The sequence below is a fragment of the Panthera leo genome, chromosome A2 (genome assembly GCF_018350215.1).
Source record: "Panthera leo isolate Ple1 chromosome A2, P.leo_Ple1_pat1.1, whole genome shotgun sequence".
In the NCBI taxonomy this organism is placed as follows: Eukaryota; Metazoa; Chordata; class Mammalia; order Carnivora; family Felidae; genus Panthera; species Panthera leo.
Window position 1 is genome coordinate 60854011 of NC_056680.1, and position 19105 is coordinate 60873115.

At 57.3% G+C, this 19105-nt stretch overlaps 1 protein-coding gene across 3 annotated transcripts in view; it reads left to right on the plus strand.

The window, feature by feature from the left end:
* Positions 1-19105, plus strand: part of CCM2 (CCM2 scaffold protein) — a 41527-nt gene that overhangs the window by 15473 nt on the left and 6949 nt on the right. For 2 of the 3 annotated variants that reach the window (XM_042913415.1, XM_042913429.1), the window contains exons 2-4: positions 6530-6703; positions 16834-16917; positions 17333-17516. In XM_042913415.1, coding sequence (XP_042769349.1) covers positions 6530-6703; positions 16834-16917; positions 17333-17516 — 442 coding nt within the window. Of the gene's footprint in view, positions 1-1717; positions 2231-6529; positions 6704-16833; positions 16918-17332; positions 17517-19105 lie in introns of those variants that run through there. The other variant, XM_042913422.1, reaches the window with a different exon arrangement.

Here is a 19105-nt window from a genome sequence, read left to right on the forward strand (position 1 = left end):
CCTCATCCCCTCCTTTCCTCACCCCCCTCCCCTCCTCTCCCCAAGAGTTTTTGGGGTATAAACATTCCCCAGCACTGCACATATGAACTTGACCTTGCTCTGCCTGAACTTGATGGACAGTTTGACCTCATATGAACTTTTAGGTTCAAAATAATTGCTCCGCAGAGCTTGACAGGGATGCTTCTGAGCTCCTTCCAGAACGGGAAGCCCTTCCACATTTTCTTGTCAGAATGCTTTAAGTCCCCTGTTGGAGCCCTGCAGTTTTATGACGCTGGGTCTGCGTGTCTGGGGTCCATCTGTCCCAGTCGGCCTTCGTACAAGGTCTTTTCCAAGTCTGTAGAGCCAGTGTCTTAGCACTGTCTTCAGGATTTGAGTCCCTTCCAGTCTGCCCCCCCTTGACCCCTCCTGGGTTGTCATGCCCCTCCCGACCCCTCCTGGGTCGCCATACCCGCCCTTGACCCTATGCTCGCCCTTGTCCCCTCCTGGATCACCTACAGGCTATGGGTCTGGCGTCCGTGGCCTGTAGTGTTTCTTTCTTGTCTTGTTTTTCATGTTTTGCTTTGTGTTCTAGGACAGGGCAAGCAAACTTCCCGTAAAAAGGGACTGGTAGTGCGTATGTTCGGTTTTGTGGCCCAAGAGGGAAAATCAGGGACACGGAGAGGGAACGGATTCCCACAACATCTTCACGGATGAAGTTCAAAGTACGATGATCGTTGAGTACAGTGTTTTTGTGTCACAGCCCTACTGAGAATGGAATTGTTTTGGGGGCTGGTGTGTGTTGTTTAATTGGGGTTCAGCGTTAGCGCCATGGGCACATTGGCCGGACGGTCTACTAGTGGGCTGGTTCCATCCACGCCCTCCCCAGACACCTGCAAGGGGCATGTGTCCGTTCTTGTCTCTCTGCAGCGTCTGCTAGGTGTTCACTGGCCTGTTTCTTTCTCATCCAGCAGGCAACCGTGGTATGTGTGGGAGCAGGCCACTTGGCAGGTAGGCACTTCCCAGGGCTTCCTGGAGTTGTGCCTGGGTTGGGGGGTCAGCCCGCATCTGCTCTCATCGGCCAGGTGGGGACCAGGGCCATGAGGTCCTGCTTCGCGGGGGCGGCTTTGAGGAAGAAGGAGAAATCCGAGGTCAGGCAGCATGCGGCCGCAAGTTCCTAAGGAGATAAAGGGACAGTCCAGCCAGGATCGGGTCTCCTTCCAGCCAGGACCAGGTCTTCTTCCAGCCAGTCTGATACGGCAGCCTTCCTGTGCTATGGCACCTTCTCCATCTGGGGTGCACGGGTGGTAACTGAGGCACAGAGTGATCGCCTTGGAGCTTTGGTCTTCTCAGAATCGGGAAGTACTGAACTTTGCCACAGTCTAAATGGAATCACAGGCATTGGCCACTTTCATGGGCAAAAGGCTGTTGAAAGTCAGCACGTGGATTGGGTTCATGCTAATAACAAACCTGTTGTAATTGTTGAGTTTGACTGTTGACCAATGAGCATACGTGCTCGCTCTCACCAGATGCTTAGTTGCTAGCCTTCCCTGTCGGCAGGCTGTTCTGGAATGTTCTGTGCAAGGGCCTTCACCGGCAGCTCACGAGCTTCCGCTTTTCCACATGAGCGGCTTTGACCCCAAAGACGTTGACGGGAACTTGCTCAGAGACACGCTCTTCAGGGTCACAGTGGGGGCCCCAGCTCAGGAGCCCGGGGGGGGGGAGGCTGAGGGCCAGGAGGCACCCCCCAGCGGTGGAGGGGGGAGCCCCGTGGGCTCTGGGTTTGCCCACTCACTCTTGTTTGCGCTGGTGCAGGATTGCAGTCATGCGGTTCGGTCGAGCCGCAGCCCTGGCTGGAAGCGTGGGGAGGCTGCCCATGTGCCCTGCTGGACACGCTGAGGCGGTGAGGGTGCGGCTCTGCTCCCGTCTGTCCGTGCCCGTGGCTGTTCTCGGGCTTTGCGGGCACTTAGACATGCTGCCCACCTCTCATGCTGTTGACGGAGCTGAACGGCTTCAGTGGGTTTGCAGAAGGAAGCTGTGGTCTCCATCTTCCTGTTTCTCATACGTGTCTTTCGGGGGGAGGGCTGCCATCCGAGCGTGTTTTCATCACGATCAGGAGTGAGCAGAGGAGGGAGGAGCAAACGGCCAGTGCAGGGAGGAACCAGCGCTCTTCCCAAGTCCCTCCCTAAAGTTCCTCCCCGAAGTCCCTGTTCGGACACACCTGCTGGCCGGCCCGTGTCCCATGGAGAACGAGGTAGGTGTCGGCCCTGTGGGGCTGGAGCCAGCGAGGATGATGGTGTGGGCCTGGGCCGCCCCGGGCCCCCCCACCCCTGCTTTGGGAAGAGGGGAGGAGGGTTCCTGTGGCTTCCGGGTCTGAGAAGTGGTGGCTGGTAGTGGATGGTGAGTGATGACGTCGTCATAACTCAAGAGGCAGGAGGCCTCAGGTGTCCCGTGTGCAGGGGACGGTGGTCGGCTGGGACCCAGGATCTGAGCTGGAAAGCGAATCAGGGAAAGGATGAAGAGAAAGCACATGTACATGTGTGGCCAGGATCTTGTGGGTGACGCCCGTGGGTGGCCTGCATGTCTGCAGCCATGGGGACCCAGGCCTGCGGGAGGCCCGAGGGCATGGGCTGTGTCCTATTGGCAGGAACTTAGTACTGAAGATGATTTAGAAAGCTTATCTGTTGGGGTTCCCAGCTGGCTCAGTCGGAAGGGTGAGCGGCTCTTGCTGTCGGGGTCGTTAGTTTGAGCCCCACATTGGGGCTGAAAAATAAAATCTTAAAAAAAAAAAAAAGATGAGCAGTGTTGCAGCATAGGTGTGAGATGAAGGTGCTATGTGTGTGTGTCTGGACGCTCACCGCAGGGGGTTTCCACTTAGCCGCGTGCGCCTGGGGCAGATGTGAGTCTATTGGGCAGGAGCCGCTGACGTGCCCAGCTGGACGGAAGCGTAGCCTCGGGGCCTTCTACCTGACTCCCACTCTGGCTCCAGTGCCTCCTCCAGTGTCGACCACAGCCCCGCATGGCCCCTACCACCGTGCACAGCTGCCCCAGTGCCGGGCACGAACGAGGTACTCATTACACGTTTGCTCAGTGCTGAACTTAAGGATGCCATGGCCTTGCACTTGGGGCGGGTTCTGTATCATTAGGTAAAGGATTAAATACAATACGTCCTTGAGAATGCCTGCACCTGCACGGAGGCGCCCCCGTGCTCAGCGCGTCCCCTCCCTTCCGGGGCTGCTGGGGACTTTGTGCAGAGCACACTGAGCTCCGATTGTGCACACGCGGCCAGGTGGTATGTGTTGCCTTACGATTATGTTGCCTTAAGATTAATATAGGTTCCCAGTAGAGACCACTGTCCCCTGGTTCTGTCAGAGATACACAGCAGGCATCATTTTTTATTGTGGATTTAATGCCTGTTCACCTGCTCTGGGCTGACTCCCCTGCCTGACTGCGCCTTCTCGATGTAAGAATTGTGTCATCTACCCATGGGGCCTGCCTGTTGGCCGGTCAGCACAGGCACTGAGTGTTCACCAGCTAGTACTTCCTGCTCTCCCAAGTGCTGAGGTCCTGTGCGGGGTCCCGTGCAGCAGAGGCTGATGGTGTGGGGCTCAGTGGGGGGACGGTGGCCCCTGGGCAGTAGGAGGTAGCTGTCCTGGTTTCCTCTGCCTGCAGGGGCCAGACAGGTGCTGTTTATCGGCCCGCAGAGGGCCTGCCCTGAGAGCGGCCTGCAGGGGGAGGCCCGGGGTCCCTCGCAGCACAGACCGTGTGCGCAGACTAACTCTATGAGCTGTGTCTCAACCTGAAAGTAACACTGCGGGTCACGTGTGATCAGTGCGCCTGGTAATCTGGCCTGGGCTTCGTGGCGAGAAGCTGACCTTGGCAAACCTCTCCTCTCAGAGGTCAGTTCCCGTTGCTCCCAGGTGCCGCAGCTGGTTGTGATCCAGGAGTGTGAGCTCTGCGGGGCTGCCAAGTGGAGGTGGTATGGGGACAGACGTCAGCATCTGTGCAAATTGTAGGTTTCAAGAAGGTTGAGGTTTTTGTGTGCTGCCTCAGTTTTTCCACAGCCCTGGGGCAGTGCACACCTGTCACAGGGCCTGGGAGGTGCTCTGTGTTCAGAAGCCAGTGATCAGGAAGGGCCCTGATGACGAGGGTGCGGGCCAGGGTGGTGGCCACAGTCCAGTGTGGCCCGCCTGGAGTGGGGCTGGTGAGACGCGGTGTTCGCTCTACTAAATTTCCGGGGTTGTTTTCAACTTGAAGTTTACTGTTGGTGTCGGGCCAATTGTGGGTGACTGTTTCCCACCGTTCCCTGTGGGAGTTGCACACAGTGCCCACCTGCTCTGATGCCCCCAGGCTTTCACCCAGAGCACTCCCACTCTCAGCCACTCCCCAAAACTGTGTGGGGCTGGAACCCCCTGGGGTCTGCCCAGACCCCAGGGGCAGGTGGGCTCCTTGGAGATGCTCTGTCTCTTTTCAGTCCGTCACGTGCCTGTGGTGGCCGTGTTCCGGTGACACCAGGCATCTATCTTGTCTCAGCTGAATCACTGGCAGGAGCTGTGCTTGTCCTTACGTAAGACACTTAGTGAGATGGAAGGTTCGAAATACAGATGAGAGTAGAGACAAGTACGTGAAGCTCCGCGTGGACATCATCCAGCTTCCATGGTAGCCCTGTGGGCCTCCTTCCTTATTCCACTCACCCCTGGCAAGAGCGCTGAGGCCTTCCATGGAGGGGGCATGGGGAGTGGGAGGAGAAGGGTGCTCCAGGGCAAGGGGGAGATGCTCCAGGGGAGGAGGAGATGCTCCAGGGCAGGGGGGAGGTGCTCCAGGGTGGGGGATGAGGTGCTCAGGAGAGGAGGAGTTGCTCCAGGGTGTGGGGGAGGTGCTCCCGGGTGTGGAGGAGGTGCTCCAGGGCAGGGAGGGGGTGCTCCAGGGGAGGACGAGGTGCTACAGGGCAGGGAGTAGGTGCTCCAGGGGAGGGGGAGGTGCTCCTGGGTGTGGGGGAGGTGCTTTAGGGCGGGGAAGAGGTGCTCCAGGGCAGGGGGGAGGTGCTCCAGGGCAGGGAGGGGGAGGTACTCCAGGGCAGGGAAGAGGTGCTCCAGGGTAGGAGGAGGTGCTCCAGGGCAGGGAGGGGGTGTTCCAGGGCAGGAAGGAGGTGCTCCAGGGCATGGAGGGGATGCTCCAAGGGAGGAGGAGATGCTCCAGGGGAGGGAGAAGTGCTCCAGGGCAGGGGGGAGGTGCTCCAGGGCAGGGAGGGGGTACTTCAGGGGAGGGGGAGGTGCTCCCGGGGTAGGAGGAGGTGCTCCAGGGCAGGGAGGGAGTGCTCCAAGGCAAGGGGGAGGTGCTCCAGGGAGGGGGTGAGGCTGCGTAGCAGAATGTGCTGGTGGGTGCAGGTGTGCTGAGAGGCACCGAGGCCTTGCCTGCTTTTGCTGGGGGGTGGTCCCTGCCCCTCTTCACCTCTGCCCGCGAGGCTGACGGGCTGGGGAGGAGCCTCATAGCTTCAGAGGTCATGGTGGTGGGATTTGTGTGGGATTTGTCCTACGGCCCTATCCCGTGCATAGGGGACACAGAAGCAAGAGCTTGTGAGGAATGTTCTGTGGTGTCGGCCTCCAGCTATTTCCGTGAGTGTGGGTCCAGGCTGGGCCTTGGGTCCCAGCTGCCTTCTGGTGCCAGGCCACATAGGCTGGCGAGCTGCCCTCTCGGACTGATGGGACGCTGCTTCCCAGTGAGGCTGTGTGTGGGTTTTCTCTGGTTTGCGATCCTTCGGGCTGGCTGGACACAGTGCGCCTCGGTGTCCGTGTGCGGGCGTGCGGCGACTGTGGTGTGACTGTGTGAGCATCTATGCCCAGGCGTTGAGGGGCTTTCCTGCAGAGTCACAGGGAGGGGACCTCAGGCCTGTTCCTGGGGCTGCCAGGTCAGGCTGACTTGTTGGCCGCACCCCCTTGCTCATGCTCTGTGGGTTGACTTTGGTTGTAGGGTTGGGCTCCAGGGGAGACCCCGATCGGTGTGTGGGTCACCCCGTGCTGGTCAGCACCCGGGGTCAGCGAGGCCCTGGACGAGGGAAGGGAACGCAGAGTGCACGTGTCGAAAAGAGGCGGGTAGGCATGGGGCTTTTGTGCTGCAGCCTTTGTGAGGCCATGACACCTGCTCGGGGTCCTGGGGTGAAGTGACCTGCTGGTGTCAGGGGGTTGGGTGGCACTACATTCCTGTCTTCTGAGGGGCCCCCTTCCCGTTCTCTTCTTAGCCATGAGGTCACTTGCCTGGACAATGGGCCCTTGTCCTTCTGGGTGTCTGTGAGTGGGTAAGGGACGGGCCTGCGTGCACCTGCGTGTCTGTGATGGATGAGGGATGGCCCCCCTGTGCACCTGCGTGTCTGTGAGTGGGTGAGGGATGGGCCCCCACCCCGGTGCGCACTGGCCCTTGGCCTGTGCATTCCAGGCCCACGAGGGTGGCCCCTATGTGTGGGGACCGTGCTTGGTGGCTTCAGCTTGTTAGCCGTGGGGGCAACACAAAGCCTTCAGGAATAACGAACTCCAATCCTTGCCGTTTCTGCCCGCAGCCCGGGATTGTGTCGCCGTTTAAACGAGTATTCCTAAAAGGTGAAAAGAGTAGAGATAAGAAAGCCCATGAGAAGGTGACAGAGAGGCGCCCTCTGCACACTGTGGCTCTGTCCCTGCCTGAGCGCGTGGAGCCTGACAGACTGCTGAGCGACTACATCGAGAAGGAGGTGAAGGTAAGTCCGGCCACAGGACGTGCTGCCCAGCGCTCACGCCACGCTGCTCTGCCCGCTGTCCCGCCTCGGTGGCCTGTGGGGACTGTGCCCACGCTCCAGCCTCCTGCCTTCTGGCCCCATTTCCGGCTCTTTCCACCGGAGCAGCCTCCTCCTTTCTCTCGAGGGCGGGCGGGCATGCGTGTTCTGTGTGTCATGGTCACGGCCTGAACCTTGTCAAATCCCGTGCTCGCTGGGTGGACACGAGCCAGAGGGGGGCCGCGGCCTCAAGGTCAGGGAGGTGTGGAGGGGGCTCCTCCAGGACCATGGCCCCCGTGCTCAGAGAGGGAGCACGGTGTGCGGAGGGGATGCATGGCGGTCCAGCCTGACCCCCAGGTCAGAAACGCCTTGGGCCAACGTGTGTCCCTAGAGGGGGTTCCACTCTGGCCGGGCCATCAGGTGACCAGGGAGATGGGCGGTGTCCCAGGCAGACACATGGGATTGGGGAGGCTCAGACGTGGGGACGCCTGGCATGGAGGAGGGTTTGGGCGACCCAGAGTGAAGACGGGGAGTCAAGCCAGCCTATGCACAGAGTGGAAGGTGCATCCCCACGGCCTGCTGTCTGCGTGCTGACCCGGTTACCGCCCCGCCGCCCATGCACGGCTTCTGTCAGGGGCTCTGAGGTTCGTATACATTTGAGGAAAGGTGACCTCAAGATGGAGCCTGAGACAGGCACAAGCAAACGTGGATGTGACAGCAGCCGTGCAGGACACAGTGGGAAAGTGGAATGTTCTGGAAGAGGTAAGAGGAGATACTGCGAACTGTGAGGCGACAGGATCCACTTTTAAATAAAGGGCTGAAGACCAGAGCCTTTGGGACAAAAGGATGTCAGTGTGTGTCTTGTGGATGAAAATCAGGAGAGGCACTGGGAAAGAATAATGGGAAGATGAAGAGATAGGAAGTTTGTCAACAGGAGACGGAAAGGGAGCCAGAGGAGATGAGAGGTCGGTCCAGGAGGCCCATCAGGTGTGGAGGAGGAGAGGTGGCCTCCGGACCGTGAGGTGGGACCTGTGCCAGCCGCCAATGTGACCTCGTGGGACACGGGCCCCCGTTGGGAGGGGACACAGTGTGAGGGTGGAGATGTGGGCCCAGAGCCTAGGCTCCAGCCCAGGCAGGAGCCCAGACCCCCGTGAGAGTGTGTGGACTGGCCGCGGCAGTACTGGGACAAGGGACAGGCTGGTTTTGTGTGGTTGCAGGAAGAACTGGGAAGAGTCGGAGCCACGTGAGGAGGGCAGAACAGGTGCTGGGGAAGGTGGCCTGCGTTAAACCACAGAGTAAGGTTGGGGATTTCTGCTGCACGTCCTTGTCCCTCTTACCATGACGACTGAAGTCCTGGGCGTCATCCGTGCAGTGACAGTGAGAAAGCTCTGCAAGGTTGGCAGAGGGCAGAGCCCCAGGGGCCTGTGGGCCCGACAGGAGGCCCCTGGTATCTCTCTCTCCACCTGTATCCCAGGCTTGGAGCCAAAGAGGCTGGCAACCCAGAGACACCCACAGGTGTGGACACACCCCAACAGAAGCCGCTCCCTCTGGCCTGAAGACCAGGAAGGCGATGGTCTAGCAGGACAGACAATGTCTAAGAACAAACATGGTGGGAAAGCCTGAGGCCCCAGCTCTGCCCCGCCACCGAACAAGGGTGAATGGGGGCCCGTGCCCTCCCTGGCAACAGGGACTTTTGCCCCCAATGAACCTGGGGGACACTAGGGTGTCTGGGGGCCCTGGGGGAGCCGGAGCGTCCTTCATTGCCCAGTGGGAAAGAGGAGTGCCCTGGATGGCCGCTGTGGGACCAGAGCACACTTCCCAGTGTGGGTGTCGTTAGAGTCCTGGAGGGGGCGCCGAGAAGCTGTTTGGGGCAAAAGACAAACCTAGAGATTTGAGAAGCCAAGCACAGCACGAGTGGTTCACACCCACACGTCATCAGGGAACTTCTGATGAGCAGGGACGGGGAGGACCACGTTGTCCACAGGGAGAACGGAGGACAGCAGCCACGGGGCCCAGGGTCAAGGTGGAAAAGATGGCGGCCAGCAGGTGGACCGCCTCCTTGAGCCCCGCCACATGTAGCAGGAGGACAGGGTGGTTTGAATTGCGCTGTACCTAGTGACTATGCTCAGCGGCCCATCCAGAACCTTCCATCCAGAAGCCTCCAGGCCCCCGTGCTCTCCCTGGAGTGCTCTCTCCGGCGTTTGGAGAATCGACACCAGTTCCACACGGTGTCTCCCGGGAAGAATGAAGGGGACAGCTTCCTTTGTGAAGGGATGAGGGGCTGGCTCAGTTTTCCGAGGGAGCCACAGCCCAAGCCCGCACCTGTATGTACGAAATGTCACTTGGAATGGGCAGGGCCGGCTGACACGAACCTGTCCCTGGGCCACATGCCAGGGCTGACTTGGCTCCCTCGCGGGACGGCGCCTTTCGGGACCACAGAGTCTGCCGCCGTGATGAGGACTGCTGTGTGCTGGCATGTTCCCGGGTACTTGAGCCAAGCTAGAGCCTCCACCTTCCGTCAGCTGCATGTGGGCATCGTGAGGCCATAGGGTGAGCTAAGGGGAGCCCCGCGCGTCTATGGGGTCCCGGGGCTCTGCGGTAAGACCGTGATCGTGCTTGGGCATGGGATGTGTTTGCCCAAAGAGCAGCTGCCAGCTGGTGCCGAGCTGGGCTCAGCTCTCACAGAGAGTCTGTCCGGTTCACTTGTGCGGGCCACGGCCATAGCCACGTACCAGGCACCAGTGGTTTTGCAGGAGCTGGGCACAAGGCGGGGCCCAGTATCCTGGAGCCATGTAGGGCCTGGAGGGCAGCACTTCTCTGCTTTTGCGAGTGGCAGCGACCTGTTCTTGCTTTGGTACTGTGGCCAGGGACAGCTGTGGGATGAATTCCAGGGGCTTCCGCGCGGCCGTTTGTGTGCCAGCAGCTCCTGCTTGCCCGTGGCACAGGGGACGTGGGTCTGGACCCTGAGGTCGCGCCCTGTGCTCACCTGGGCCCGGCCCCTGTGCGGTGTCCCAGACTTGCCTTTCCAAACCTGTGAAGGGTTTCCTGTTCCCCAGGGTGCCCTGGGGTGCCCAGGGGTGCGGCGAGTCTGCCTGTACTGTGGGCGCCTTCTCCTGGGACTGCGTCTGCTCTGGCCCCGCTTCTGGTCTGGAAGCGGCTCACACCCTCTGTGTGGTCCGTGTCTGTGTGCTGTGCGTGTGCGCTAGGTGGTGCCCCGGCTTTACATCCCCGGCTGCTTGGTGCTGTCTGACTCTGCTCCCTGAGTCCCGTCGTCCCCTCGCTCCAGGGTGTCTCATGCGGTCACCTGCGCCTTCACGGAGCCCCTCGTGGTGCCACTGCCTCCATTCCAGCGCACCTTCCAAAGCTGGGTGTCCACCTGGCCCTCCCAAGGGGCGGGGATAGCAGCAGCCTGGGGGTCCCTCTTACACGGGGGGCCCTGGCCACCACAGCCATGGTGCAATGTCCCCTGCATTGAGTGCGGCCCTCACTCTTGCTGAGCCGCTGACAGCCGGACCAGTGGCGTTTGTGCCGTGGGGAGAGGCCCATAGCCCGTCAGCGTTCAGTCTCCAGACGTGTTCTGTTGAGATCTGACTGAGGCCAGACCCTGGGGAGGGTGAAGGGTCGTGAAACGTGCCCATCCCATTTGAGGCCTGAGTATCGTTGCCCAGCAAGGGGTGTGTACATGCCTGTGTGTGCATGTGTGTTGGGGGGGGGGGCGGGGGTTGTCTGTCTTCCGACAAGTGGGGATGGGCCACTTCTGCAGGCCTGGGGCATCGAGAAGACATTTAGGTCCCCACGTGCACCTCCCTGTGTCCCCCTCCCCGTGTGAAAGCCCTGCCCTCCTGCCAGGCCGGCCCCGCCTGCCATGGGGTATCGCTGATCGAGTCCTGCACGGGGTGGACGTCATCAAGAGGCCAGCCTGGGGTCAGCTTCAAATGGACTTGCATTGTGTCCCGTCGGCAGGGAGTTTTGGAAGCACCTTCCATGTCTGGAGCGTGAGCTTGCCAGCACACCGCTGTGGTCCCCATGAGGGTGGTGGGAAGGCAGTGGGGTCAGCGGTGCCCGACACAGCCTGGCTCTATCATCTTGCCCCTCGCTGGTGCCAGGCCACCGGGCACATGACTGCCAGTCAGACGTCCCCTCGGTCTGTCATGCTTCATCATCTTGGCCCTGCTGTGGTGGCACCCTGGGCGTGCTGTGGGTGTGGGCCAGCTGCCAGGCCTGCAGGGGTGGCCAGGGACCTTGCAGGACCTTGGGAAGGGTGTGGTGAGAACTGGCCAGGCCACCCTGTTTCACCAAGACCCACTCGACCGCGAAGAAGATCTCGAATGAGGACTCACCTATGAAGGAAGTAGACTTCTCTTTGGAGATCCGCTGGCCTGAGTCTGAAGCTTGGTGGCGCTAAGAGGAAGGGAGGATATGGGCGGCGTTGTCCCCGCCCCCCTCCCCCCCCCACTGCCCCCCCCCCCCCCGCCGCCCCCCGTGGCTGCAGGGAAGCAGGGCAGTCCCCGCGATATCCCGCACACGCGGAACTGGGACACGTTCACTTCAGCCAAGCACTGAAGCTAGGAGTGCTAGTTAACACCCAGTATCATGTTGATGGTGATTCGAGACATTTCTAGCAAATGAAGTGAGTAAAGTTAATGTGGTCATTTTTTATCCTGGTAAAACATACACGACAAAATTTGTCACATTAACCACGTTTGAGTGTGTGTTTTGGTGGCACAAAGGACACTCACGTTTATGTGCAGCCCCTGCCACCATCTGTGTGCGGAACGTTCTCATCTCCCCAAACTGAAGCTCCGTCCCCGTGGAACCCCAGCTTCCCGGCCCCTGGCACCCCCCATTCTGCTGTGGGACCTCTGACACATGGAACCTTGCAGTGTGTGTCCCTCCGTGTCTGGCTCGGTCCACCCGGCGCCACGTCCCCCAATTGTGGCTGTGTTGTTGGAGGTGTCAGAGTCTCTCCTCATGGCTGGGTGCATGCCGGCGTGTATACGCACATTTTACTTATTACCCCTCATCCAGCAGGGCAGTGGGTGGTGTCCGTCTTGTCTGACCGTTGTGAATAGCGCTGCTGTGAACACGGGGACAAATGTCTGCTCAAGTCTCTGCTGTGGCTCCGTTGTGTTAAAATGCACATAACGAAGTCTGCCACCTCAGCCGTCTATGAGCACACAGTTCAGAGGATTGAGTACATCCACGCCGCTCCGCAGCTGCCGCCACCGTCCGGCTCCGTCACTCTGTCCTCTCGTAAACCTGAAGCTGTCCCCGCACAGCACCTCCCCGCTCCCCTGCCCCAGCCCCAGGGAGCCCCCGTTGTGTCTTCTGTCTCTGTGGTTCTGACCGCTCCGAGTGCCTCATCTAAGTGGCATCACACAGCGTTTGTTTTTTTTGTGACTGGCTTATGTCACCTGGCGTAGTGTCCTCACAGTCCACCCTGCACCTTATGGCACGATTTCCTTCCGTGTTTTGTTTTCTTTTGTTGTTGTTTATTTATTTTTGAGAGAGAGAGAGAGAGAGAGAGCATGATCAGGGGAGGGGCAGAGAGAGAGGGGGGCAGAGAATCCCAAGCAGGCCCTGCGCTGTCAGCACAGAGTCTGACACAGGGCTCGAACTCACGAAACCCTGAGATGATGACCTGAGCCAAAAACGAGTTGGATGCTAACTGACCGAGCCCCCAGGTGTCCCGGGGTGCACCTTCCTTCTTAGGCTAACTCACTTTCCATTGCGTGGATAGACTCCGTGTTGCTTCCAGCCTGAAGCTCTGTGGTTCGTGCTGCTGTGGACGTGGGTGTGCGTATCTTTTTGAGATCCTGCTCTCCAGTCTTGTGGGTGTAGACCCGGGAGTGGAATACTGTGATTTGATTTTTCATTTCTTGAGGAGCCAACACACAGTTTTCCCCAGCAGCCACACCATTTCCCACCAACAGTGCACAGGGCTCCAGTCCTGCACATCCTTGCCAGCACAGCATTGTTTTGTTTTTAAATTTTTTTAAATGTTTGTTTATTTTTGAGAGACAGAGCACGAGCGGGGGAGGGGCAGAGAGAGGAGGCAGAATCCAAAGCAGGCTCCAGGCTTGGAGCTGTCAGCACAGAGCCCGATGCGGGGCTCGAACTCACGAACCGTGAGATCATGACCTGAGCCGAAGTCGGACCCTTAACCGGCTGAGCCGCCCGGTCTCCCCTAAAACATTTTAGAACGAGTGTGTGTCTCCCTGCAGAGCTGCCTGGCACCTGCGGACAGCTGTTGAAAGCAGCTTTTCTGAAGTTTAGTCTGCTCGACTTGCACCTGCTGCTGTGTGCGGTGTGCATTTCCACCAGTTTCCTCCTCGAGGGGAGGTGAGCAGGTGATTGCCTGGCATAGCCCTGGGCAGACCAGCCTGAGCCTCCGTGTTTATCTTGCTCGTGCTCAGTGACTCCGTGTTTACCTTGCTTGCGCTTGCTGATCTTCAGAGTAACCTACCTGCTCAGTTCCCCAGTCGGAGAGGGTTCTGCATATAAACACAGTTTGATTTTTTCTTTCCCAGTCTGTACCTCTAATTTCCTTTTCTTGTCTCGTTGCCTTAGCTAGGACTTCCAATACAGCGTTGAAAAGCAGTGGTGAGAGGGGACATCCGTGTCTTTTTCCTGTTGTAAGTGATGTTCAAGCACGTCACCATTAGTTATGATGATAGCTGTAGGGTTTTTGTTCATGCTGTGTATCAGGTTGAGGAAGTTTCTTTCTGTTCCTCCTTTGGTGAGTGTTTTTGTCACGAACGGGTGTTGGATGTTGCCAAAGGTTTTTTCTGTGTCTGTTGATATGATCATATGATTTTCTGTTTTAGTCTGTTGATGTGTGATGGATTACATTAATTTATTTCTGAATTTGGAATCAGCCTTGCCTACCTTGGATAAATGCCACCTAGTCATTGTGCGTAATTATCTTTATACCTTGTTGGATTCAATTTGCTAATATTTTATTGAGGATTTTTGCATTTATGTTTATGAGAAATACTGATGTGTAGTTTTTCTTTTCTTGTAGGATCTTTGATTTTGATACTAGGGTAATACCACCTCATAGAATGGGTTAGGAAATGTTTTCTCTGGTTTTATATTCCAGAAGAGATTATAGAGTGTTGGTATCATTTCTTCCTTCAGCGTGTGCTAGGATTCACTCGTGAACGTGTCTGGGCCTGGTGCTTTCTGTTTTAGAAGGTTTTAAATTGAATCAATTACTGTAATAGATCTATTATGCCTATTCAGATTATCCATTTCTCTTTATGTGAATTTTGATAGTTGGGTCTTGCAAAGAATTTCATTGTGATTTGAGAACATACTGTGTGCGGTTTGTAGTCTTTTAAATTTAAGGTGTATTTGATGGCCCAGAATGTGCTGCCCCTTGGTGAATGTTCACGTGAGCTTAGGAAAAATGTGTGCTCTACAGCTGTCCGTTGAAGTCGTCTGTAGATACCAGTTATATCCTGTTGATTGAGGGTGTTGAGTTCACCTGTGTCCTCACTGATTTTCTGCCTGCTGAGTCTTTCCATTTCTGATAGAGAGGGGGTTGAAGCCTCTGGTTACAGTTGTAGATTCATTTATTTCTCCTTGCAGTTCTTAGTTTTTGCCCTGTGTATTTTGATGCTCTGTTGTTGGGTACGTATATGTTAAGGATTGCCACATCTTAGAGAACTGTTTTCATTATGTAAGGCCCCACTTTAAAAAAATTTTTTTTTTTTTTTAGAGAGACTGTGTGCGCACAAACCAGGGAGAGGAGTGGTGGGGGTTAGGGGGTGGGCAGGGAGAGGATCTTAAGGCATGGAGCTTGATCCCATGACCCTGGGATCATGACCTGAGCCAAAATCAAGTGTTGGTTGCCCAACCAACTGAGCCACCCAAGGCCCCTTTGTGTTTTACTTTTTTTTTTTTTTTTTTTTTTTTTTGAGAGAGCACAAGCTGGGGTGGGGCAGAGAGAGAGGGAGAGAGAAGGAGTGAAGCAGACTCTGTGCTGTCAGCACAGAACCTGATGTGGGGCTTGAACCCATGTACCGTGAGATCATGACTCAAGCTGAAGTTGGTCACTTAACTGACTGAGCTACCCAGAGGCCCCCCCAAGGCCCCTCTTAAATTTTTTTTTTTTAATGTTTATTTTTGAGAGAGAGAGAGAGCAGGGGAAGGGCAGAGAGAGAGGGAGACACAGAATCAGAAGCAGGCTCCAGGCTCCGAGCTGTCAGCACAGAGCCTGATGCGGGGCCTGAACTCACAGACCAGACCGCGAGATCATGACCCTGAGCTGAAGTCGGACACCCAACTGACTGAGCCACCCAGCCACCCCCTAAGGCCCCTCTTTAAAGGGGGTTTCTTGTAGTCAACTTAGAGTTGGGTCTTGAATTAAAATTTTATTTTTAGCAAGCTCTGTGTCCAGTTGGGGCTTGAACTCATGACCCCAAGATCAAGAGTTACATGCTCTACCAACGGAGCCAGCCAGGCATTCCTGGGTCTTGAATTCTGTATTGAGTCTGACAGTCTTTGTCTTTTAATCGGTATATGCAAACTGCCACATTTAAAGTGATGATTCTGACACTTGGATTCGTGTCTATCATATTTGTAGCTGTGTATATTCATTGCCCTTGTTCTTTGCTTCTTTTCTCTGTTTTGGTTTTTGGCCTTCTATTCTTTTTCTGCCTTCTCTGATTTTATTTGAACTCTCTGAATACATTCTTTTAACGTCTCTTGCCAGGTAACCATTACATCCCTCCAATTTTGTTTGTTGGAGACAGGTTTTTTTTTCCCCTTTGCTTCAAGGGACAGGCTCAGTGGATACAGAGTTGTAGGTTGATGGGATTCTTTCCACACCTGAGTGTTTCATTCCTCTCCTGTGGGCCTGGTGTCTGGAGAAGTCTGATGTCCTTCCTTGGCCTGTTCCTCGGTAGGGATGTACTGTTCTCCCATGGCTTACTTTAAGTTCTTCTCTTTGTCCTTGATTTTTTATGGGGTGAATATGAAATGCCGAGGTGTAGGGTTTTTCCTTTATCTCGCTCCTCTCTTCTGCCTCTACGTCCTGCTTGGTGTTCCCTGAGCTTTCCGAGTCTGTGGTTTGGTGTGGGGGTCGTTCCGGCGTCAGATATTTCTTCTTCTTTCTCTTCTTCTCCTGGTGGTCCCGCGACATGTATGGTGTACCTCTTGTCATTTTCGTACCGTTTTTTGATATCCTGTCCCATCTTCTTCATGCTTCGGCCTCTTTTTCTGCGTTCTGGCTGACACGCCTCCACGCTCACCGATTCTTCCCGTGGCCGTGTCCAGCCTGCTGACGTGTCTGTCAAAGGCGCTCTTTGGTCCTCATCTCTGTCGTGGTGTTTTTGATCGTCCATGTTTCCCATTGATGCATATTTGGAATTTCCGTGTCTCTGCTCACATCACCCATGATGAGCGATGTCCACTTTTTCTGTCGGAGCCCTTAGCGTACCAGGCACGCTGCTTTGAGCTCTGGGTCTGGCGGTTCCTGAGAACAGCTCTGGCGCGTCTGCATCTGGCTGTGATGCTTGCCCTGTCCGTTCAAACAGTGTTTCTGCCTCTCAGCGTGCCCCGTGACTTTTTGTTGGAAGCTGGACAGGATGTATCAGGTAGAAGGAACGGAGGTAGACACGCCATGCGTGTGAGGTTGCGTGTTGATCTGGCTGGAGGTCGACGTGTGGGGGCGGGGTGCACTCTCATCCCGTGGCTGGTCTGCCTGCACCCTCCCGCGAGCCTGTGCCCCTGTGCTGCCACGGCCACACATGCCTCTCACTTTGCTTCCTCTTCCGGAGAGAAGGCTGGGGGCCGGAGTCGGGGGTTCCCGTCCCTGGTGGCTCTGGTGCTAGGAAGCGAGTTCTCCTTGCGGGAAGGCCCTTGTCATGGAGAACAGAACGCTCTGCTCAGAGTGCAGGACGGCGGGGTGTGTGGGAGCGTCTCCTCCGCCAACAGGGTTTCCCCAGGAGCTCAGGGTGTGCTTCCTCGGGGGGCCTCCGCCCCGAGCCGGGCCAGCAGGCCTGGTGGCGGAAGGTGGAGGCCGGGCTGTGCCCTCTGCATATCCACGCCGGCTGATCTTCCCTTCCTTTCCCTTCCTCACAGCGGCTTCTCTCCTCGCTTTCTCTCAGTACTTAGGTCAGTTAACGTCCATACCAGGATACCTGAATCCCTCCAGTAGGACCGAAATCCTGCATTTCATAGACAATGCAAAGGTAACCCCATCCCCCTGACCCTGACCTCTGACCCTCCCTCTGCTCCAGCTCCTAGCTCTGGCCTCTGACCCTCATACTGTGACACCAGCTCTTGGTCCTCTGACACTGGGCCTCCGTGGCCGTGAGCGATGGCCCTGTCCCGTCATGTTATGGGTGCGCTTGGCTCTTGGCCATAAAGACTGTTTCTGTCCGAACATGAACTTTATTCTTCCTTGTGGCCTGGGGCTGTTTCTGGAAATCACATTTCCAAGATAGGTAAAGCACACGCTGTAGTCTGAACCCAGGCAGCTCCAGAAGCCACAGAGCTCCTGGAGCACGCGTGGCTATGCCGTAGGGCGAGTCCCGGCCTCTACACGCCGTGGGGCTCCTGGGGCCACGGCCGGGCCTGCGCTTCTGATGCTGTGGTACATTCCAGAGAGCCCATCAGCTCCCCGGACACCTGACCCAGGAGCACGACGCTGTGATCAGCCTGTCTGCCTACAATGTCAAGCTGGCCTGGCGGGACGGGGAAGACACCATCCTCAGGGTCCCCATCCATGACATCGCCGCCGTGTCCTACGTGCGGGACGACGCCTCGCACCTGGTGGTCCTGAAGACAGGTATGGACCTGGGAGGTGGGGCCAAGGGGTCCTTGTCGGGCGCAGCCCGCAGCCTGGTCCTCGGTAGTGAGTCTGGGAATCCAATGGAGCCCTGGAGACGGTGCCTCCGGCATCGGGTTGCTGCTCCGGCCTGCCCTGCTAGCTCTGAGGTCAGCTTCGGCCGGAGGTCAGTGACCCGGGAGGCCAGGAGAAAGAGGTGCTGAGCCGGCCCCTCTCCCTGGGGGTCTGTGGGCCTGCCGCTGTGCCTGGTGCTGCCCCCTCTGGGACACTGGAGTGTCCTCTAGGTGTGCGGGCGCGGTACAGCCACGAAGTGCGCCTCAGCTCAGCCCTCCAAGTATTTGGGCTCTGCCTTTGGCCATGGCTTCTCAAAGCTGGGTGCAGAGGTGAGACCGCACCTTCACGGAGCTCCTGGTCCTTGAGACGTTCTGCGCGTGTCCTTGTAGGAGTCAGGAGGGCCCTAAGACCCGCCCCCAGGGGGTGGGCCCCCTGCACCTAGCCCACCCCTCTTCCGGGGATGGGCGCCCAGTGTTGCCTGCTGGGCTTTCCCCATGGGCCGCCCACCAGGGGCCGCAGCCTCTGCCTGGTACCCAGTCCCTGAGACATGAGGAAGAAGTCACGGTCTTGCTTGAGCTGTGCCCCTCGGGGAAATCTGAGGTTGGCGCCGCGGTACCGATGTCCTGGGCTCCTTTGGGTGCTCTGGGGGCCGGTGGGGTCCTGAAGCCATTCATTTCCAGGGGGCCTGGGAGCAGGGCCTGCGGGGGGCCAGGTGGTTCACCCAGAGCACACTTCAGGCAGTGTGGGCGGAACGTTGTTTTTCTGCCCGAGGTTGGCGGTTCGTGGGGCATCTGAGAGATTTTCTTAAGAGACCGGGTCCGGGTGAGGCTTCTCACACACGCCCCTGAGTGTGGGCGGCTCTCGAGGACAGTCGGGAGGTTACCGCCATGAATCCAGGAGGCCTACTGTGGGGCCACCACACGGTACCTGCAGCGGCTTGTGGGGGCTGCCCTGAGAGTGACAGGCAGGCCCTCTGCTTGTGCGGCTGTGGCTTAGCACTCCTGCACACACTGCACATCACACACGTTCCCACCACACATTCACACCACACACGTTCACACCACAGACATTCCCGCAGATGCCACACACGTTCACACCACACATACCATGTTCACGTCACACACGTTCACACCAGACATGTTCACACCGCACACTCACACACTACATATACTCGCACACACACCAGACACGTTCACACGACACACACACACCAAACATATCACAGACACCTTACAGGTTCACACCACACACCCCACACATCAGGCACATTCATACTCACACCCCTGATCTGACACACTGTGCATCGAGGTCCCCTCTGTCATCTGCTTATTCTTGCCTTAGCTGAGCGTCTGATGTTTAATGATGGGCATTATTTCAGGTTGAATGATGCAAAACTTACCATACGTAACCATTTTAATTTATAAAAATGGCGGTTTGGTGTGGCTCAAACTAGTAGAAAGTGTGGGCCCCGGATCATCTCGTGCACTCTCCACATAAGCTGTGAGGAAGGTCCCGTTCTCCTGCTTCACGGATGA